At 54.6% G+C, this 22890-nt stretch overlaps 1 protein-coding gene across 1 annotated transcript in view; it reads right to left on the minus strand.

The window, feature by feature from the left end:
* Nucleotides 1–18184: 18184 nt before the first annotated feature.
* Nucleotides 18185–22890, minus strand: part of CD4 (CD4 molecule) — a 64451-nt gene continuing 59745 nt past the window's right edge. The window contains exon 10 of the mRNA XM_072129651.1: nucleotides 18185–18874. Within this exon, the coding sequence (XP_071985752.1) occupies nucleotides 18841–18874 (34 nt within the window). The 3' untranslated portion in view covers nucleotides 18185–18840. The remainder of the gene's footprint in view (nucleotides 18875–22890) is intronic.

A 22890-nucleotide genomic window follows, 5' to 3' on the forward strand; every position in this document is an offset into this window, starting at 1 on the left:
GAGAGCCGGCGCCTGTCCTGCTGCACTCCCATTACTAAGCTGCTTGTCTCCGTGGATGTAGCCGGCCGCGGTACTGCCACCTCTGAGAGCCGGCGCCTGTCCTGCTGCTCTCCCATTACTAAGCTGTTCGTCTCCCTGGATGTAGCCGGCCGCGGTACTGCCACCTCTGAGAGCCGGCGCCAGTCCTGCAGCACTCCCATTACTAAGCTGTTCGTCTCCCTGGCTGTAGCCAGCCGCGGTACTGCCACCTCTGAGAGCCGGCGCCTGTCCTGCTGCACTCCCATTACTAAGCTGTTCGTCTCCCTGGCTGTAGCCGGCCGCGGTACTGCCACCTCTGAGAGCCGGCGCCTGTCCTGCTGCACTCCCATTACTAAGCTGTTCGTCTCCCTGGATGTAGCCGGCCGTGGTACTGCCACCTCTGAGAGCCGGCGCCTGTCCTGCTGCTCTCCCATTACTAAGCTGCTCGTCTCCCTTGCTGTAGTCTGCCGGCCGTGGTACTGCCACCTCTGAGAGCCGGCGCCTGTCCTGCTGCACTCCCATTACTAAGCTGCTCGTCTCCCTGGCTGTAGCCGGCCGCGGTACTGCCACCTCTGAGAGCCGGCGCCTGTCCTGCTGCACTCCCATTACTAAGCTGTTCGTCTCCCTGGCTGTAGCCGGCCGCGGTACTGCCACCTCTGAGAGCCGGCGCCTGTCCTGCTGCACTCCCATTACTAAGCTGTTCGTCTCCCTGGCTGTAGCCGGCCGCGGTACAGCCACCTCTGAGAGCCGGCGCCTGTCCTGCTGCACTCCCATTACTAAGCTGCTTGTCTCCCTTGCTGTAGTCTGCCGGCCGTGGTACTGCCACCTCTGAGAGCCGGCGCCTGTCCTGCTGCACTCCCATTACTAAGCTGCTCGTCTCCGTGGATGTAGCCGGCCGCGGTACTGCCACCTCTGAGAGCCGGCGCCTGTCCTGCTGCTCTCCCATTACTAAGCTGTTCGTCTCCCTGGATGTAGCCGGCCGCGGTACTGCCACCTCTGAGAGCCGGCGCCAGTCCTGCAGCACTCCCATTACTAAGCTGTTCGTCTCCCTGGCTGTAGCCGGCCGCGGTACTGCCACCTCTGAGAGCCGGCGCCTGTCCTGCTGCACTCCCATTACTAAGCTGTTCGTCTCCCTGGCTGTAGCCGGCCGCGGTACTGCCACCTCTGAGAGCCGGCGCCTGTCCTGCTGCTCTCCCATTACAAAGCTGCTCGTCTCCCTTGCTGTAGTCTGCCGGCCGTGGTACTGCCACCTCTGAGAGCCGGCGCCAGTCCTGCAGCACTCCCATTACTTAGCTGTTCGTCTCCCTGGCTGTAGCCGGCCGCGGTACTGCCACCTCTGAGAGCCGGCGCCTGTTCTGCTGCTCTCCCATTACTAAGCTGCTCGTCTCCCTTGCTGTAGTCTGCCGGCCGTGGTACTGCCACCTCTGAGAGCCGGCGCCTGTCCTGCTGCACTCCCATTACTAAGCTGTTCGTCTCCCTGGCTGTAGCCGGCCGCGGTACTGCCACCTCTGAGAGCCGGCGCCTGTCCTGCTGCACTCCCATTACTAAGCTGTTTGTCTCCCTGGCTGTAGTCAGCCGCGGTACTGCCACCTCTGAGAGCCGGCGCCTGTCCAGCTGCACTCCCATTACTAAGCTGTTCGTCTCCCTGGCTGTAGCCGGCCGCGGTACTGCCACCTCTGAGAGCCGGCGCCTGTCCTGCTGCACTCCCATTACTAAGCTGTTCGTCTCCCTGGCTGTAGCCGGCCGCGGTACAGCCACCTCTGAGAGCCGGCGCCTGTCCTGCTGCACTCCCATTACTAAGCTGCTTGTCTCCCTTGCTGTAGTCTGCCGGCCGTGGTACTGCCACCTCTGAGAGCCGGCGCCTGTCCTGCTGCACTCCCATTACTAAGCTGCTCGTCTCCGTGGATGTAGCCGGCCGCGGTACTGCCACCTCTGAGAGCCGGCGCCTGTCCTGCTGCTCTCCCATTACTAAGCTGTTCGTCTCCCTGGATGTAGCCGGCCGCGGTACTGCCACCTCTGAGAGCCGGCGCCAGTCCTGCAGCACTCCCATTACTAAGCTGTTCGTCTCCCTGGCTGTAGCCAGCCGCGGTACTGCCACCTCTGAGAGCCGGCGCCTGTCCTGCTGCACTCCCATTACTAAGCTGTTCGTCTCCCTGGCTGTAGCCGGCCGCGGTACTGCCACCTCTGAGAGCCGGCGCCTGTCCTGCTGCTCTCCCATTACAAAGCTGCTCGTCTCCCTTGATGTAGTCTGCCGGCCGTGGTACTGCCACCTCTGAGAGCCGGCGCCAGTCCTGCAGCACTCCCATTACTAAGCTGTTCGTCTCCCTGGCTGTAGCCGGCCGCGGTACTGCCACCTCTGAGAGCCGGCGCCTGTTCTGCTGCTCTCCCATTACTAAGCTGCTCGTCTCCCTTGCTGTAGTCTGCCGGCCGTGGTACTGCCACCTCTGAGAGCCGGCGCCTGTCCTGCTGCACTCCCATTACTAAGCTGTTCGTCTCCCTGACTGTAGCCGGCCGCGGTACTGCCACCTCTGAGAGCCGGCGCCTGTCCTGCTGCACTGCCATTACTAAGCTGTTCGTCTCCCTGACTGTAGCCGGCCGCGGTACTGCCACCTCTGAGAGCCGGCGCCTGTGCTGCTGCACTCCCATTACTAAGCTGTTCGTCTCCCTGGCTGTAGCCGGCCGCGGTACTGCCACCTCTGAGAGCCGGCGCCTGTCCTGCTGCTCTCCCATTACTAAGCTGCTCGTCTCCCTTGCTGTAGTCTGCCGGCCGTGGTACTGCCACCTCTGAGAGCCGGCGCCTGTCCTGCTGCACTCCCATTACTAAGCTGTTCGTCTCCCTGGCTGTAGCCGGCCGCGGTACTGCCACCTCTGAGAGCCGGCGCCTGTCCTGCTGCACTCCCATTACTAAGCTGTTTGTCTCCCTGGCTGTAGTCAGCCGCGGTACTGCCACCTCTGAGAGCCGGCGCCTGTCCTGCTGCACTCCCATTACTAAGCTGTTCGTCTCCCTGACTGTAGCCGGCCGTGGTACTGCCACCTCTGAGAGCCGGGGCCTGTCCTGCTGCACTCCCATTACTAAGCTGCTCGTCTCCCTGGCTGTAGCCGGCCGCGGTAATGCCACCTCTGAGAGCCGGCGCCTGTCCTGCTGCACTCCCATTACTAAGCTGTTTGTCTCCCTGACTGTAGCCGGCCGCGGTACTGCCACCTCTGAGAGCCGGCGCCTGTCCTGCTGCACTCCCATTACTAAGCTGCTCGTCTCCCTGGCTGTAGCCGGCCGCGGTACTGCCACCTCTGAGAGCCGGCGCCTGTCCTGCTGCACTCCCATTACTAAGCTGTTTGTCTCCCTGACTGTAGCCGGCCGCGGTACTGCCACCTCTGAGAGCCGGCGCCTGTCCTGCTGCACTCCCATTACTAAGCTGTTCGTCTCCCTGACTGTAGCCGGCCGCGGTACTGCCACCTCTGAGAGCCGGCGCCTGTCCTGCTGCACTCCCATTACTAAGCTGTTCGTCTCCCTGGCTGTAGCCGGCCGCGGTACTGCCACCTCTGAGAGCCGGCGCCTGTCCTGCAGCACTCCCATTACTAAGCTGCTCGTCTCCCTGGCTGTAGCCGGCTGCGGTACTGCCACCTCTGAGAGCCGGCACCTGTCCTGCAGCACTCCCATTACTAAGCTGTTCGTCTCCCTGGCTGTAGCTGGCCGCGGTACTGCCACCTCTGAGAGCCGGCGCCTGTCCTGCTGCTCTCCCATTACTAAGCTGCTCGTCTCCCTTGCTGTAGTCTGCCGGCCGTGGTACTGCCACCTCTGAGAGCCGGCGCCTGTCCTGCTGCACTCCCATTACTAAGCTGTTCGTCTCCCTGACTGTAGCCGGCCGCGGTACTGCCACCTCTGAGAGCCGGCGCCTGTCCTGCTGCACTCCCATTACTAAGCTGTTCGTCTCCCTGGATGTAGCCGGCCGCGGTACTGCCACCTCTGAGAGCCGGCGCCTGTCCTGCTGCACTCCCATTACTAAGCTGTTCGTCTCCCTGACTGTAGCCGGCCGCGGTACTGCCACCTCTGAGAGCCGGCGCCTGTCCTGCTGCACTCCCATTACTAAGCTGTTTGTCTCCCTGACTGTAGCTGGCCGCGGTACTGCCACCTCTGAGAGCCGGCGCCTGTCCTGCTGCTCTCCCATTACTAAGCTGCTCGTCTCCCTTGCTGTAGTCTGCCGGCCGTGGTACTGCCACCTCTGAGAGCCGGCGCCTGTCCTGCTGCACTCCCATTACTAAGCTGTTCATCTCCCTGGATGTAGCCGGCCGCGGTACTGCCACCTCTGAGAGCCGGCGCCTGTCCTGCTGCACTCCCATTACTAAGCTGTTCGTCTCCCTGGATGTAGCCGGCCGCGGTACTGCCACCTCTGAGAGCCGGCGCCTGTCCTGCAGCACTCCCATTACTAAGCTGCTCGTCTCCCTGGCTGTAGCCGGCTGCGGTACTGCCACCTCTGAGAGCCGGCACCTGTCCTGCAGCACTCCCATTACTAAGCTGTTCGTCTCCCTGGATGTAGTCTGCCGGCCGTGGTACTGCCACCTCTGAGAGCCGGCGCCTGTCCTGCTGCACTCCCATTACTAAGCTGTTTGTCTCCCTGGCTGTAGTCAGCCGCGGTACTGCCACCTCTGAGAGCCGGCGCCTGTCCTGCTGCACTCCCATTACTAAGCTGTTCGTCTCCCTGGCTGTAGCCGGCCGCGGTACTGCCACCTCTGAGAGCCGGCGCCTGTCCTGCTGCACTCCCATTACTAAGCTGTTTGTCTCCCTTGCTGTAGCCGGCCGCGGTACTGCCACCTCTGAGAGCCGGCGCCTGTCCTGCTGCACTCCCATTACTAAGCTGTTCGTCTCCCTGGCTGTAGCCGGCCGCGGTACTGCCACCTCTGAGAGCCGGCGCCTGTTCTGCTGCTCTCCAGTTACTAAGCTGCTCGTCTCCCTTGCTGTAGTCTGCCGGCCGTGGTACTGCCACCTCTGAGAGCCGGCGCCTGTCCTGCTGCACTCCCATTACTAAGCTGTTCGTCTCCCTGACTGTAGCCGGCCGCGGTACTGCCACCTCTGAGAGCCGGCGCCTGTGCTGCTGCACTCCCATTACTAAGCTGTTCGTCTCCCTGGCTGTAGCCGGCCGCGGTACTGCCACCTCTGAGAGCCGGCGCCTGTCCTGCTGCTCTCCCATTACTAAGCTGCTCGTCTCCCTTGCTGTAGTCTGCCGGCCGTGGTACTGCCACCTCTGAGAGCCGGCGCCTGTCCTGCTGCACTCCCATTACTAAGCTGTTCGTCTCCCTGGCTGTAGCCGGCCGCGGTACTGCCACCTCTGAGAGCCGGCGCCTGTCCTGCTGCACTCCCATTACTAAGCTGTTTGTCTCCCTGGCTGTAGTCAGCCGCGGTACTGCCACCTCTGAGAGCCGGCGCCTGTCCTGCTGCACTCCCATTACTAAGCTGTTCGTCTCCCTGACTGTAGCCGGCCGTGGTACTGCCACCTCTGAGAGCCGGGGCCTGTCCTGCTGCACTCCCATTACTAAGCTGCTCGTCTCCCTGGCTGTAGCCGGCCGCGGTAATGCCACCTCTGAGAGCCGGCGCCTGTCCTGCTGCACTCCCATTACTAAGCTGTTTGTCTCCCGGACTGTAGCCGGCCGCGGTACTGCCACCTCTGAGAGCCGGCGCCTGTCCTGCTGCACTCCCATTACTAAGCTGTTCGTCTCCCTGGCTGTAGCCGGCCGTGGTACTGCCACCTCTGAGAGCCTGCGCCTGTCCTGCTGCACTCCCATTACTAAGCTGCTCGTCTCCCTGGCTGTAGCCGGCCGCGGTACTGCCACCTCTGAGAGCCGGCGCCTGTCCTGCTGCACTCCCATTACTAAGCTGTTTGTCTCCCTGACTGTAGCCGGCCGCGGTACTGCCACCTCTGAGAGCCGGCGCCTGTCCTGCTGCACTCCCATTACTAAGCTGTTCGTCTCCCTGGCTGTAGCCGGCCGCGGTACTGCCACCTCTGAGAGCCGGCGCCTGTCCTGCTGCTCTCCCATTACTAAGCTGCTCGTCTCCCTTGCTGTAGTCTGCCGGCCGTGGTACTGCCACCTCTGAGAGCCGGCGCCTGTCCTGCTGCACTCCCATTACTAAGCTGTTCGTCTCCCTGGCTGTAGCCGGCCGCGGTACTGCCACCTCTTAGAGCCGGCGCCTGTCCTGCTGCACTCCCATCACTAAGCTGTTCATCTCCCTGGATGTAGCCGGCCGCGGTACTGCCACCTCTGAGAGCCGGCGCCTGTCCTGCTGCACTCCCATTACTAAGCTGTTCGTCTCCCTGGATGTAGCCGGCCGCGGTACTGCCACCTCTGAGAGCCGGCGCCTGTCCTGCAGCACTCCCATTACTAAGCTGCTCGTCTCCCTGGCTGTAGCCGGCTGCGGTACTGCCACCTCTGAGAGCCGGCGCCTGTCCTGCTGCACTCCCATTACTAAGCTGTTCGTCTCCCTGGATGTAGCCGGCCGCGGTACTGCCACCTCTGAGAGCCGGCGCCTGTCCTGCTGCACTCCCATTACTAAGCTGTTCGTCTCCCTCGCTGTAGCCGGCCGCGGTACTGCCACCTCTGAGAGCCGGCGCCTGTCCTGCTGCACTCCCATTACTAAGCTGCTCGTCTCCCTGGCTGTAGCCGGCCGCGGTACTGCCACCTCTGAGAGCCGGCGCCTGTCCTGCTGCACTCCCATTACTAAGCTGTTCGTCTCCCTGACTGTAGCCGGCCGCGGTACTGCCACCTCTGAGAGCCGGCGCCTGTCCTGCTGCACTCCCATTACTAAGCTGTTTGTCTCCCTGACTGTAGCTGGCCGCGGTACTGCCACCTCTGAGAGCCGGCGCCTGTCCTGCTGCTCTCCCATTACTAAGCTGCTCGTCTCCCTTGCTGTAGTCTGCCGGCCGTGGTACTGCCACCTCTGGGAGCCGGCGCCTGTCCTGCTGCACTCCCATTACTAAGCTGTTCATCTCCCTGGATGTAGCCGGCCACGGTACTGCCACCTCTGAGAGCCGGCGCCTGTCCTGCTGCACTCCCATTACTAAGCTGTTCGTCTCCCTGGATGTAGCCGGCCGCGGTACTGCCACCTCTGAGAGCCGGCGCCTGTCCTGCAGCACTCCCATTACTAAGCTGCTCGTCTCCCTGGCTGTAGCCGGCTGCGGTACTGCCACCTCTGAGAGCCGGCACCTGTCCTGCAGCACTCCCATTACTAAGCTGTTCGTCTCCCTGGATGTAGTCTGCCGGCCGTGGTACTGCCACCTCTGAGAGCCGGCGCCTGTCCTGCTGCACTCCCATTACTAAGCTGTTTGTCTCCCTGGCTGTAGTCAGCCGCGGTACTGCCACCTCTGAGAGCCGGCGCCTGTCCTGCTGCACTCCCATTACTAAGCTGTTCGTCTCCCTGGCTGTAGCCGGCCGCGGTACTGCCACCTCTGAGAGCCGGCGCCTGTCCTGCTGCACTCCCATTACTAAGCTGTTTGTCTCCCTTGCTGTAGTCTGCCGGCCGTGGTACTGCCACCTCTGAGAGCCGGCGCCTGTCCTGCTGCAGCCCAGAGGAGCAGTAGTGAGAAGTATGAGTGCTGTGGCCCCCGGACATTGCAGGGCCCCGGCACCACTTTAACTGGTGCTGTCCCTGCAGCTGCTCGGGGGCCGTCTGCAGAATAATGCAGCTAACAGCGCCATCTACTGGTGGCTCAGCGCACTTACTAGCTAGTAGTTCGGGGCATTGTGGGGAATGTCCCGGGGCATTGTGGGTATTTCCTGTGTCTGTGGTCTGTACTAGCAGTTGCCATCTTGTCCGGCCGTGTGACGAGCCGCTTCCATCTCCTCCAGCACTGTTGGTGAGGACGTTGTCCATGTAGAGGCTGCCCGTGGCTTTAGTTATGAGGGAAGTGTCGCCTCGTGTTGTTGTGTTTTCCATGCACATTATTCTGGAAACCTCTGATATTCACCTTGTCCTTTACACGTCACATTACAGGAAATATAATGTCCCTGTCACTAAGGGGAATGGATTCCCTGCTCATCCTCTATGTCACGGGCACCGCTGCTGTCCATGTCATGATTGCGGGCCCCCCCCCCTCCCCCAGACTTACCTTTCCACGTTCCTGCTCCTGTCTGCACTCCGGCGCGCGCGGGGTTACTCTGAGATTTAAAGGGCCAGCGCACAGGTGATTGGTGCTCGCCACTTCTGGGTGAAGAGAAAGCCTTTGTGCGTCTCCGGCGTTTTCCTGCGCGTCCCCTGCTCTTTTCCCGCTATCACCCCGGGTGCATTCTCCTGCATTGCTACCTTGGCTGCCTGCGTGGGCTAGTCCCACCTGTGGAATGACCTGGTGGTACCCGCCGCAGTAAGACCATCCCGCTTTGTGGCGGCTCTGCTGAAGACCAGGTGCCACTTAGACTCCGGTCCCAGGTGTCGAGTACCACCTCCCGCGGTGGTCCAGGGGGTCCACAGACTCTGAATCCTGACACTCTACTGAATGAGAGAAAAAATGCTACACGGACCTAAGATTTACGTCTGTGTACAAACTAGAAGAAGACTTTTCTCTTACATGGAACTCGGTTGCAAAGATTGACCTTCCTGGTGGTCAGTTTTTCCTCCTTGTGAAGAAGCGTCTCCCTGATACTATGGAGCACAAGGCAGAGTCTAATCCTCTGAAAACCTCGCCGCCTCACGCGTTGTCATGTTCTCCGTCTCAGTTGCGCGGTGACTTTGCATGTGGATAAATCAGTTGTCGGGGACCTAGAAGAAGGCGTCTCCAGGATAAATATTCTCCAATCCTTGCCTATTATGAAGAGAGCGGCAGAATTCCTCGGTGATGATTTTCTGGATTCTATAAAATATTCTGCAAGGTCTATGGTGTTATCCAAGAGCATTACGGGAAGGCGAGGACGCATCATGGAGTAACTTTGGTTCTCTAACCTTTCAGTCCCAATCACTTTTTGGATCTCAGCTTGACAAGATCCAAGGGGTCAGAAAGAAGATCTTCAAAGTTTAAACAAAACAGGTTTTGGAGTATAAATTCTTTATTAACAGACATAAGAACATCTACAGCAGAAAGAGGTCGGGAGTTTATTCTCGAATCTTCCCAGTGCCCAAACCTGGGGGTAAATGGTGATCGACTTGAGGTACACAAACAAGTTTCTAGTGAAAAGTTATTGAGGTTGGAAACAGACAGGGGCAGCTCTGCTAGAGACCGGAGATGACCGCGATACCATTGCCCTAACAGATCCAAACCTGCATAAACCCATCATGGAGAAACACTGGGACTGAGAATAGCGATTCAAACTGGGGGCACTTGTGGGGTGAGGGGCATATACACTCACCGGCCACTTTATTAGGTACACCTGTCCAACCGCTCGTTAACACTTAATTTCTAATCAGCCAATCACATGGCAGCATCTCAGTGCATTTAGGCATGTAGACATGGTCAAGACAATCTCCTGCAGTTCTCCCGAGCATCAGTATGGGGAAGAAAGGTGATTTGTGGCCTGTGAACGTGGCATGGTTGTTGGTGCCAGAAGGGCTGGTCTGAGTATTTCAGAAACTGCTGATCTACTGGGATTTTCACGCACAACCATCTCTAGGGTTTACAGAGAATGGTCCGAAAAAGAAAAAACATCCAGTGAGCAGCAGTTCTGTGGGCGGAAATGCCTTGTTGATGCCAGAGGTCAGAGGAGAATGGGCAGACTGGTTCGAGCTGATAGAAAGGCAACAGTGACTCAAATCGCCACCCGTTACAACCAAGGTAGGCAGAAGAGCATCTCTGAACGCACAGTACGTCCAACTCTGAGGCAGATGGGCTACAGCAGCAGAAGACCACACCGGGTGCCACTCCTTTCAGCTAAGAACAGGAAACTGAGGCTACAATTTGTACAAGCTCATCGAAATTGGACAGTAGAAGATTGGAAAAACGTTGCCTGGTCTGATGAGTCTCGATTTCTGCTGCGACATTCGGATGGTAGGGTCAGAATTTGGTACAACAACATGAAAGCATGGATCCATCCTGCCTTCTATCAGCGGGTCAGGCTGATGGTGGTGGTGTCATGGATCCATCCTGCCTTGTATCAGCGGGTCAGGCTGGTGGTGCTGGTGTCATGGATCCATCCTGCCTTGTATCAGCGGCTCAGGCTGGTGGTGGTGGTGTCATGGATCCATCCTGCCTTGTATCAGCGGGTCAGGCTGGTGGTGCTGGTGTCATGGATCCATCCTGCCTTCTATCAGCGGCTCAGGCTGGTGGTGCTGGTGTCATGGATCCATCCTGCCTTGTATAACGGGTCAGGCTGGTGGTGCTGGTGTCATGGATCCATCCTGCCTTGTATCAGCGGCTCAGGCTGGTGGTGGTGGTGTCATGGATCCATCCTGCCTTGTATCAGCGGCTCAGGCTGGTGGTGGTGGTGTCATGGATCCATCCTGCCTTGTATCAGCGGGTCAGGCTGGTGGTGGTGGTGTCATGGATCCATCCTGCCTTGTATCAGCGGGTCAGGCTGGTGGTGGTGGTGTCATGGATCCATCCTGCCTTGTATCAGCGGGTCAGGCTGGTGGTGGTGGTGTCATGGATCCATCCTGCCTTGTATCAGCGGCTCAGGCTGGTGGTGCTGGTGTCATGGATCCATCCTGCCTTGTATCAGCGGCTCAGGCTGGTGGTGGTGGTGTCATGGATCCATCCTGCCTTGTATCAGCGGGTCAGGCTGGTGGTGGTGGTGTCATGGATCCATCCTGCCTTGTATCAGCGGGTCAGGCTGGTGGTGCTGGTGTCATGGATCCATCCTGCCTTTTATCAGCGGGTCAGGCTGGTGGTGGTGGTGTCATGGATCCATCCTGCCTTGTATCAGCGGGTCAGGCTGGTGGTGCTGGTGTCATGGATCCATCCTGCCTTGTATCAGCGGTCAGGCTGGTGGTGGTGGTGTCATGGATCCATCCTGCCTTGTATCAGCGGGTCAGGCTGGTGGTGCTGGTGTCATGGATCCATCCTGCCTTGTATCAGCGGGTCAGGCTGGTGGTGGTGGTGTCATGGATCCATCCTGCCTTGTATCAGCGGGTCAGGCTGGTGGTGCTGGTGGTGTCATGGATCCATCCTGCCTTGTATCAGCGGCTCAGGCTGGTGGTGGTGGTGTCATGGATCCATCCTGCCTTGTATCAGCGGCGCAGGCTGGTGGTGGTGGTGTCATGGATCCATCCTGCCTTGTATCAGCGGGTCAGGCTGGTGGTGGTGGCGTCATGGATCCATCCTGCCTTGTATCAGCGGCTCAGGCTGGTGGTGGTGGTGGTGTCATGGATCCATCCTGCCTTGTATCAGCGGCTCAGGCTGGTGGTGGTGGTGTCATGGATCCATCCTGCCTTGTATCAGCGGCTCAGGCTGGTGGTGGTGGTGGTGTCATGGATCCATCCTGCCTTGTATCAGCGGCTCAGGCTGGTGGTGGTGGTGTCATGGATCCATCCTGCCTTGTATCAGCGGCTCAGGCTGGTGGTGGTGTCATGGATCCATCCTGCCTTGTATCAGCGGCTCAGGCTGGTGGTGGTGGTGTCATGGATCCATCCTGCCTTGTATCAGCGGCTCAGGCTGGTGGTGGTGGTGTCATGGATCCATCCTGCCTTGTATCAGCGGTTCAGGCTGCTGGTGGTGGTGTCATGGATCCATCCTGCCTTGTATCAGCGGGTCAGGCTGGTGGAGGTGGTGTCATGGATCCATCCTGCCTTGTATCAGCGGGTCAGGCTGGTGGTGGTGGTGTCATGGATCCATCCTGCCTTGTATCAGCGGGTCAGGCTGGTGGTGGTGTCATGGATCCATCCTGCCTTGTATCAGCGGCTCAGGCTGGTGCTGGTGGTGTCATGGATCCATCCTGCCTTGTATCAGCGGCTCAGGCTGGTGGTGCTGGTGTCATGGATCCATCCTGCCTTGTATCAGCGGGTCAGGCTGGTGGTGCTGGTGTCATGGATCCATCCTGCCTTGTATCAGCGGCTCATGCTGGTGGTGGTGGTGTCATGGATCCATCCTGCCTTGTATCAGCGGGTCAGGCTGGTGGTGGTGGTGTCATGGATCCATCCTGCCTTGTATCAGCGGGTCAGGCTGGTGGTGGTGGTGTCATGGATCCATCCTGCCTTGTATCAGCGGCTCAGGCTGGTGGTGGTGGTGTCATGGATCCATCCTGCCTTGTATCAGCGGCTCAGGCTGGTGGTGGTGGTGTCATGGATCCATCCTGCCTTGTATCAGCGGCTCAGGCTGCTGGTGGTGGTGTCATGGATCCATCCTGCCTTGTATCAGCGGGTCAGGCTGGTGGTGGTGGTGTCATGGATCCATCCTGCCTTGTATCAGCGGCTCAGGCTGGTGGTGGTGGTGTCATGGATCCATCCTGCCTTGTATCAGCGGCTCAGGCTGGTGGTGGTGGTGTCATGGATCCATCCTGCCTTGTATCAGCGGGTCAGGCTGGTGGTGCTGGTGTCATGGATCCATCCTGCCTTGTATCAGCGGCTCAGGCTGGTGGTGGTGGTGTCATGGATCCATCCTGCGTTGTATCAGCGGGTCAGGCTGGTGGTGGTGGTGTCATGGATCCATCCTGCCTTGTATCAGCGGGTCAGGCTGGTGGTGGTGGTGTCATGGATCCATCCTGCCTTGTATCAGCGGGTCAGGCTGGTGGTGCTGGTGTCATGGATCCATCCTGCCTTGTATCAGCGGCTCATGCTGGTGGTGGTGGTGTCATGGATCCATCCTGCCTTGTATCAGCGGCTCAGGCTGGTGGTGGTGGTGTCATGGATCCATCCTGCCTTGTATCAGCGGGTCAGGCTGGTGCTGGTGGTGTCATGGATCCATCCTGCCTTGTATCAGCGGGTCAGGCTGGTGGTGGTGGTGTCATGGATCCATCCTGCCTTGTATCAGCGGGTCAGGCTGGTGGTGGTGGTGTCATGGATCCATCCTGCCTTGTATCAGCGGCTCAGGCTGGTGGTGGTGGTGTCATGGATCCATCCTGCCTTGTATCAGCGGGTCAGGCTGGTGGTGGTGGTGTCATGGATCCATCCTGCCTTGTATCAGCGGCTCAGGCTGGTGGTGGTGGTGTCATGGATCCATCCTGCCTTGTATCAGCGGTTCAGGCTGGTGGTGGTGGTGTCATGGATCCATCCTGCCTTGTATCAGCGGTTCAGGCTGGTGGTGGTGGTGTCATGGATCCATCCTGCCTTGTATCAGCGGGTCAGGCTGGTGGTGGTGGTGTCATGGATCCATCCTGCCTTGTATCAGCGGGTCAGGCTGGTGGTGGTGGTGTCATGGATCCATCCTGCCTTGTATCAGCGGCTCAGGCTGGTGGTGGTGGTGTCATGGATCCATCCTGCCTTGTATCAGCGGTTCAGGCTGGTGGTGGTGGTGTCATGGATCCATCCTGCCTTGTATCAGCGGGTCAGGCTGGTGGTGGTGGTGTCATGGATCCATCCTGCCTTGTATCAGCGGGTCAGGCTGGTGGTGGTGGTGTCATGGATCCATCCTGCCTTGTATCAGCGGCTCAGGCTGGTGGTGGTGGTGTCATGGATCCATCCTGCCTTGTATCAGCGGGTCAGGCTGGTGGTGGTGTCATGGATCCATCCTGCCTTGTATCAGCGGGTCAGGCTGGTGGTGGTGGTGTCATGGATCCATCCTGCCTTGTATCAGCGGCTCAAGCTGCTGGTGGTGGTGTCATTGATCCATCCTGCCTTGTATCAGCGGGTCAGGCTGGTGGTGGTGGTGTCATGGATCCATCCTGCCTTGTATCAGCGGCTCAGGCTGGTGGTGGTGGTGTCATGGATCCATCCTGCCTTGTATCAGCGGCTCAGGCTGGTGGTGGTGGTGTCATGGATCCATCCTGCCTTGTATCAGCGGCTCAGGCTGGTGGTGGTGGTGTCATGGATCCATCCTGCCTTGTATCAGCGGCTCAGGCTGGTGGTGGTGGTGTCATGGATCCATCCTGCCTTGTATCAGCGGGTCAGGATGGTGGTGCTGGTGTCATGGATCCATCCTGCCTTGTATCAGCGGCTCATGCTGGTGGTGGTGGTGTCATGGATCCATCCTGCCTTGTATCAGCGGCTCAGGCTGGTGGTGGTGGTGTCATGGATCCATCCTGCCTTGTATCAGCGGCTCAGGCTGGTGGTGGTGGTGTCATGGATCCATCCTGCCTTGTATCAGCGGGTCAGGCTGGTGGTGGTGGTGTCATGGATCCATCCTGCCTTGTATCAGCGGGTCAGGCTGGTGGTGGTGGTGTCATGGATCCATCCTGCCTTGTATCAGCGGGTCAGGCTGGTGGTGGTGGTGTCATGGATCCATCCTGCCTTGTATCAGCGGGTCAGGCTGGTGGTGGTGGTGTCATGGATCCATCCTGCCTTGTATCAGCGGCTCAGGCTGGTGGTGGTGGTGTCATGGATCCATCCTGCCTTGTATCAGCGGCTCAGGCTGGTGGTGGTGGTGTCATGGATCCATCCTGCCTTGTATCAGCGGCTCAGGCTGGTGGTGGTGGTGTCATGGATCCATCCTGCCTTGTATCAGCGGGTCAGGCTGGTGGTGCTGGTGTCATGGATCCATCCTGCCTTGTATCAGCGGCTCAGGCTGGTGGTGGTGGTGTCATGGATCCATCCTGCCTTGTATCAGCGGGTCAGGCTGGTGGTGCTGGTGTCATGGATCCATCCTGCCTTGTATCAGCGGGTCAGGCTGGTGGTGGTGGTGTCATGGATCCATCCTGCCTTGTATCAGCGGCTCAGGCTGGTGATGGTGGTGTCATGGATCCATCCTGCCTTGTATCAGCGGCTCAGGCTGGTGGTGCTGGTGTCATGGATCCATCCTGCCTTGTATCAGCGGCTCAGGCTGGTGGTGCTGGTGTCATGGATCCATCCTGCCTTGTATCAGCGGCTCAGGCTGGTGGTGCTGGTGTCATGGATCCATCCTGCCTTGTATCAGCGGGTCAGGCTGGTGGTGGTGGTGTCATGGATCCATCCTGCCTTGTATCAGCGGGTCAGGCTGGTGGTGGTGGTGTCATGGATCCATCCTGCCTTGTATCAGCGGGTCAGGCTGGTGGTGGTGGTGTCATGGATCCATCCTGCCTTGTATCAGCGGCTCAGGCTGGTGGTGGTGGTGTCATGGATCCATCCTGCCTTGTATCAGCGGGTCAGGCTGGTGGTGGTGGTGTCATGGATCCATCCTGCCTTGTATCAGCGGCTCAGGCTGGTGGTGGTGGTGTCATGGATCCATCCTGCCTTGTATCAGCGGCTCAGGCTGGTGGTGGTGGTGTCATGGATCCATCCTGCCTTGTATCAGCGGCTCAGGCTGGTGGTGGTGGTGTCATGGATCCATCCTGCCTTGTATCAGCGGCTCAGGCTGGTGGTGGTGTCATGGATCCATCCTGCCTTGTATCAGCGGCTCAGGCTGGTGGTGGTGGTGGTATGGATCCATCCTGCCTTGTATCAGCGGGTCAGGCTGGTGGTGGTGGTGTCATGGATCCATCCTGCCTTGTATCAGCGGCTCAGGCTAGTGGTGGTGGTGTCATGGATCCATCCTGCCTTGTATCAGCGGGTCAGGCTGGTGGTGCTGGTGTCATGGATCCATCCTGCCTTGTATCAGCGGCTCAGGCTGGTGGTGGTGGTGTCATGGATCCATCCTGCCTTGTATCAGCGGCTCAGGCTGGTGGTGCTGGTGTCATGGATCCATCCTGCCTTGTATCAGCGGGTCAGGCTGGTGCTGGTGGTGTCATGGATCCATCCTGCCTTGTATCAGCGGCTCAGGCTGGTGGTGGTGGTGTCATGGATCCATCCTGCCCTGTATCAGCGGCTCAGGCTGGTGGTGGTGGTGTCATGGATCTATCCTGCCTTGTATCAGCGGGTCAGGCTGGTGGTGGTGGTGTCATGGATCCATCCTGCCTTGTATCAGCGGGTCAGGCTGGTGGTGCTGGTGTCATGGATCCATCCTGCCTTGTATCAGCGGGTCAGGCTGGTGCTGGTGGTGTCATGGATCCATCCTGCCTTGTATCAGCGGGTCAGGCTGGTGGTGCTGGTGTCATGGATCCATCCTGCCTTGTATCAGGGGGTCAGGCTGGTGGTGCTGGTGTCATGGATCCATCCTGCCTTGTATCAGCGGCTCAGGCTGGTGGTGGTGGTGTCATGGATCCATCCTGCCTTGTATCAGCGGGTCAGGCTGGTGGTGCTGGTGTCATGGATCCATCCTGCCTTGTATCAGCGGCTCAGGCTGGTGGTGGTGGTGTCATGGATCCATCCTGCCTTGTATCAGCGGCTCAGGCTGGTGGTGGTGGTGTCATGGATCCATCCTGCCTTGTATCAGCGGCTCAGGCTGGTGGTGGTGGTGTCATGGATCCATCCTGCCTTGTATCAGCGGGTCAGGCTGGTGGTGGTGGTGTCATGGATCCATCCTGCCTTGTATCAGCGGGTCAGGCTGGTGGTGGTGGTGTCATGGATCCATCCTGCCTTGTATCAGCGGCTCAGGCTGGTGGTGGTGGTGTCATGGATCCATCCTGCCTTGTATCAGCGGCTCAGGCTGGTGGTGCTGGTGTCATGGATCCATCCTGCCTTGTATCAGCGGCTCAGGCTGGTGGTGGTGGTGTCATGGATCCATCCTGCCTTGTATCAGCAGCTCAGGCTGGTGGTGGTGGTGTCATGGATCCATCCTGCCTTGTATCAGCGGGTCAGGCTGGTGGTGGTGGTGTCATGGATCCATCCTGCCTTGTATCAGCGGCTCAGGCTGGTGGTGGTGGTGTCATGGATCCATCCTGCCTTGTATCAGCGGCTCAGGCTGGTGGTGGTGTCATGGATCCATCCTGCCTTGTATCAGCGGGTCAGGCTGGTGTTGCTGGTGTCATGGATCCATCCTGCCTTGTATCAGCGGCTCAGGCTGGTGGTGGTGGTGTCATGGATCCATCCTGCCTTGTATCAGCGGGTCAGGCTGGTGGTGCTGGTGTCATGGATCCATCCTGCCTTGTATCAGCGGCTCAGGCTGGTGGTGGTGGTGTCATGGATCCATCCTGCCTTGTATCAGCGGGTCAGGCTGGTGGTGGTGGTGTCATGGATCCATCCTGCCTTGTATCAGCGGCTCAGGCTGGTGGTGGTGGTGTCATGGATCCATCCTGCCTTGTATCAGCGGCTCAGGCTGGTGCTGGTGGTGTCATGGATCCATCCTGCCTTGTATCAGCGGCTCAGGCTGGTGGTGGTGGTGTCATGGATCCATCCTGCCTTGTATCAGCGGGTCAGGCTGGTGGTGGTGGTGTCATGGATCCATCCTGCCTTGTATCAGCGGCTCAGGCTGGTGGTGGTGGTGTCATGGATCCATCCTGCCTTGTATCAGCGGGTCAGGCTGGTGGTGGTGGTGTCATGGATCCATCCTGCCTTGTATCAGCGGTCAGGCTGGTGGTGGTGGTGTCATGGATCCATCCTGCCTTGTATCAGCGGGTCAGGCTGGTGGTGGTGGTGGTGTCATGGATCCATCCTGCCTTGTATCAGCGGCTCAGGCTGGTGGTGGTGGTGTCATGGATCCATCCTGCCTTGTATCAGCGGCTCAGGCTGGTGGTGGTGGTGTCATGGATCCATCCTGCCTTGTATCAGCGGGTCAGGCTGGTGGTGGTGGTGTCATGGATCCATCCTGCCTTGTATCAGCGGGTCAGGCTGGTGGTGCTGGTGTCATGGATCCATCCTGCCTTGTATCAGCGGCTCAGGCTGGTGGTGGTGGTGTCATGGATCCATCCTGCCTTGTATCAGCGGCTCAGGCTGGTGCTGGTGGTGTCATGGATCCATCCTGCCTTGTATCAGCGGCTCAGGCTGGTGGTGGTGGTGTCATGGATCCATCCTGCCTTGTATCAGCGGGTCAGGCTGGTGGTGGTGGTGTCATGGATCCATCCTGCCTTGTATCAGCGGGTCAGGCTGGTGGTGGTGGTGTCATGGATCCATCCTGCCTTGTATCAGCGGGTCAGGCTGGTGCTGGTGGTGTCATGGATCCATCCTGCCTTGTATCAGCGGCTCAGGCTGGTGGTGGTGGTGTCATGGATCCATCCTGGCTTGTATCAGCGGGTCAGGCTGGTGGTGGTGGTGTCATGGATCCATCCTGCCTTGTATCAGCGGGTCAGGCTGGTGGTGCTGGTGTCATGGTGTCTTTGGGCCCCTTGGTACAACGCCACAGCCTACCTGAGTATTGTTGCTGCCCATGTCCATCCCTTTATGAGCACAATGTACCCTGTAACATCTGATGGCTACTTTCAGCAGGATAATGCGCCATGTCATAAAGCTGGAAGCATCTCAGACTGGTTTCTTGAACATGACAATGAGGTCACTGGACACAAATGGCTCCACAGTCACCAGATCTCAGTACAATAGAACATCTTTGGGATGTGGTGGAACGGGAGATTCGCATCATGGATGTGCAGCCGACAAATCTGCGGCAATTGTGTGATGCCATCATGTCACTATGGAGCAAAATCTCTGAGGAGCTTCCAGCACCTTGTTGTATCTATGCCACGAAGAATTGAGGCAGTTCTGAAGGCAAAAGGGGGTCCAACCCGTTACTAGCATGGTGGACCTAATAAAGTGGCCGGTGAGTGTATGATATATGTAGTATTATCTGGTAACGGTACACGGTAGTATTTGATAAGGGTGTTATGGTATTATCTGGCGACGGTTTTGTGTAATTACTTATCATTACATTCTTGACATTATACAATAATACATAAAGATTTCTGTATTTACATAGAAAAATAATAGCGCTATACACAAGACGATGAGGAACGGAAGAGGAAGGAAAATATTTAAAAAATGTGCAGCTTTGCAGAATTCATCCAGCAGGAAATCAGCAGATGCATCGAATATCCGCATTATATGTTCTGCCTGAACAGTGGAGGAGCCAACCTGCAACACACAAGCAGCACAACCATCATACTGTATAGAGGAGAGAGACCAGTACATAGGGGGCAGTATTATAGTAGTTATATTCCTGTACATAGGAGGCAGTATTATAGTAGTTATATTCTTGTACATAGGGGGCAGTATTATAGTAGTTATATTCCTGTACATAGGGGGCAGTATTATAGTAGTTATATTCCTGTACATAGGGGGCAGTATTATAGTAGTTATATTCCTGTACATAGGGGGCAGTATTATAGTAGTTATATTCTTGTACATAGGGGGCAGTATTATAGTAGTTATATTCCTGTACATAGGGGGCAGTATTATAGTAGTTATATTCCTGTACATAGGGGGCAGTATTATAGTAGTTATATTCTTGTACATAAAGGGCAGTATTATAGTAGTTATATTCCTGTACATAGGGGGCAGTATTATAGTAGTTATATTCCTGTACATAGGGGGCAGTATTATAGTAGTTATATTCCTGTACATAGGGGGCAGTATTATAGTAGTTATATTCCTGTACATAGGGGGCAGTATTATAGTAGTTATATTCCTGTACATAGGGGGCAGTATTATAGTAGTTATATTCTTGTACATAAAGGGCAGTATTATAGTAGTTATAATCCTGTACATAGGGGGCAGTATTATAGTAGTTATATTCCTGTACATAGGGGGCAGTATTATAGTAGTTATATTCCTGTACATAGGGGGCAGTATTATAGTAGTTATATTCCTGTACATAGGGGGCAGTATTATAGTAGTTATATTCCTGTACATAGGGGGCAGTATTATAGTATTTATATTCTTGTACATAGGGGGCAGTATTATAGTAGTTATATTCCTGTACATAGGGGGCGGTATTATAGTAGGTATATTCTTGTACATAGGGGACAGTATTATAGTAGTTATATTCTTGTACATAGGGGCAGTATTATAGTAGTTATATTCTTGTACATAGGGGGCAGTATTATAGTAGTTATATTCTTGTACATAGGGGGCAGTATTATAGTAGTTATATTCTTGTACATAGGGGGCAGTATTATAGTAGTTATATTCCTGTACATAGGGGCAGTATTATAGTAGTTATATTCCTGTACATAGGGGCAGTATTATAGTAGTTATATTCCTGTACATAGAGGGCAGTATTATAGTAGTTATATTCCTGTACATAGGGGGCAGTATTATAGTAGTTATATTCTTGTACATAGGGGGCAGTATTATAGTAGTTATATTCCTGTACATAGGGGGCAGTATTATAGTAGTTATATTCCTGTACATAGGGGGCAGTATTATAGTAGTTATATTCCTGTACATAGGGGGCAGTATTATAGTAGTTATATTCTTGTACATAGGGGGCAGTATTATAGTAGTTATATTCCTGTACATAGGAGGCAGTATTATAGTAGTTATATTCTTGTACATAGGGGCAGTATTATAGTAGATATATTCTTGTACATAGGGGGCAGTATTATAGTAGTTATATTCCTGTACATAGGAGGCAGTATTATAGTAGTTATATTCCTGTACATAGGGGGCAGTAGTATAGTAGTTATATTCTTGTACACAGGAGGCAGTATTATAGTAGTTATATTCCTGTACATAGGGGGCAGTATTATAGTAGTTATATTCCTGTACATAGGGGGCAGTAGTATAGTAGTTATATTCTTGTACACAGGGGGCAGTATTATAGTAGTTATATTCTTGTACATAGGGGGCAGTATTATAGTAGTTATATTCTTGTACATAGGGGGCAGTATTATAGTAGTTATATTCTTGTACATAGGGGGCAGTATTATAGTAGTTATATTCTTGTACATAGGGGGCAGTATTATAGTAGTTATATTCTTGTACATAGGGGGCAGTATTATAGTAGTTATATTCCTGTACATAGGGGCTGTATTATAGTAGTTATATTCCTGTACATAGGGGCAGTATTATAGTAGTTATATTCCTGTACATAGAGGGCAGTATTATAGTAGTTATATTCCTGTACATAGGGGGCAGTATTATAGTAGTTATATTCTTGTACATAGGGGGCAGTATTATAGTAGTTATATTCCTGTACATAGGGGGCAGTATTATAGTAGTTATATTCCTGTACATAGGGGGCAGTATTATAGTAGTTATATTCCTGTACATAGGGGGCAGTATTATAGTAGTTATATTCTTGTACATAGGGGGCAGTATTATAGTAGTTATATTCCTGTACATAGGAGGCAGTATTATAGTAGTTATATTCTTGTACATAGGGGCAGTATTATAGTAGATATATTCTTGTACATAGGGGGCAGTATTATAGTAGTTATATTCCTGTACATAGGAGGCAGTATTATAGTAGTTATATTCCTGTACATAGGGGGCAGTATTATAGTAGTTATATTCCTGTACATAGGGGGCAGTAGTATAGTAGTTATATTCTTGTACACAGGGGGCAGTATTATAGTAGTTATATTCCTGTACATAGTGCGTAGTATTATAGTAGTTATATTCCTGTACATAGGGGGCAGTATTATAGTAGTTATATTCCTGTACATAGGGGGCAGTATTATAGTAGTTATATTCCTGTACATAGGGGGCAGTATTATAGTAGTTATATTCCTGTACATAGGGGGCAGTATTATAGTAGTTATATCCCTGTACATAGGGGGCAGTATTATAGTAGTTATATTCCTGTACATAGGGGGCAGTATTATAGTAGTTATATTCCTGTACATAGGGGGCAGTATTATAGTAGTTATATTCCTGTACATAGGGGGCAGTATTATAGTAGTTATATTCCTGTACATAGGGGGCAGTATTATAGTAGTTATATTCCTGTACATAGGGGGCAGTATTATAGTAGTTATATTCCTGTACATAGGGGGCAGTATTATAGTAGTTATATTCCTGTACATAGGGGGCAGTATTATAGTAGTTATATTCTTGTACATAGGGGGCAGTATTATAGTAGTTATGTTCCTGTACATAGGGGGCAGTATTATAGTAGTTATATTCCTGTACATAGGGGGCAGTATTATAGTAGTTATATTCTTGTACATAAAGGGCAGTATTATAGTAGTTATATTCCTGTACATAGGGGGCAGTATTATAGTAGTTATATTCCTGTACATAGGGGGCAGTATTATAGTAGTTATATTCCTGTACATAGGGGGCAGTATTATAGTAGTTATATTCCTGTACATAGGGGGCAGTATTATAGTAGTTATATTCCTGTACATAGGGGGCAGTATTATAGTAGTTATATTCTTGTACATAAAGGGCAGTATTATAGTAGTTATATTCTTGTACATAGGGGGCAGTATTATAGTAGTTATATTCCTGTACATAGGGGGCAGTATTATAGTAGTTATATTCCTGTACATAGGGGGCAGTATTTTAGTAGTTATATTCCTGTACATAGGGGGCAGTATTATAGTAGTTATATTGTAGTACATAGGGGGCAGTATTATAGTAGTTATATTCCTGTACATAGGGGCAGTATTATAGTAGTTATATTCCTGTACATAGGGGGCAGTATTATAGTAGTTATATTCCTGTACATAGGGGGCAGTATTATAGTAGTTATATTCTTGTACATAGGGGGCACTATTATAGTAGTTATATTCCTGTACATAGGGGGCAGTATTATAGTAGTTATATTCCTGTACATAGGGGGCAGTATTATAGTAGTTATATTCTTGTACATAGGGGGCAGTATTATAGTAGTTATATTCCTGTACATAGGGGGCAGTATTATAGTAGATATATTCCTGTACATAGGGGGCAGTATTATAGTAGTTATATTCCTGTACATAGGGGGCAGTATTATAGTAGTTATATTCCTGTACATAGGGGGCAGTATTATAGTAGTTATATTCCTGTACATAGGGGGCAGTATTATAGTAGTTATATTCTTGTACATAGGAGGCAGTATTATAGTAGTTATATCCCTGTACATAGGGGGCAGTATTATAGTAGTTATATTCTTGTACATAGGGGGCAGTATTATAGTAGTTATATTCCTGTACATAGGGGGC

Source organism: Engystomops pustulosus, chromosome 11, assembly GCF_040894005.1.
Source record: "Engystomops pustulosus chromosome 11, aEngPut4.maternal, whole genome shotgun sequence".
Taxonomy (NCBI): domain Eukaryota; kingdom Metazoa; phylum Chordata; class Amphibia; order Anura; family Leptodactylidae; genus Engystomops; species Engystomops pustulosus.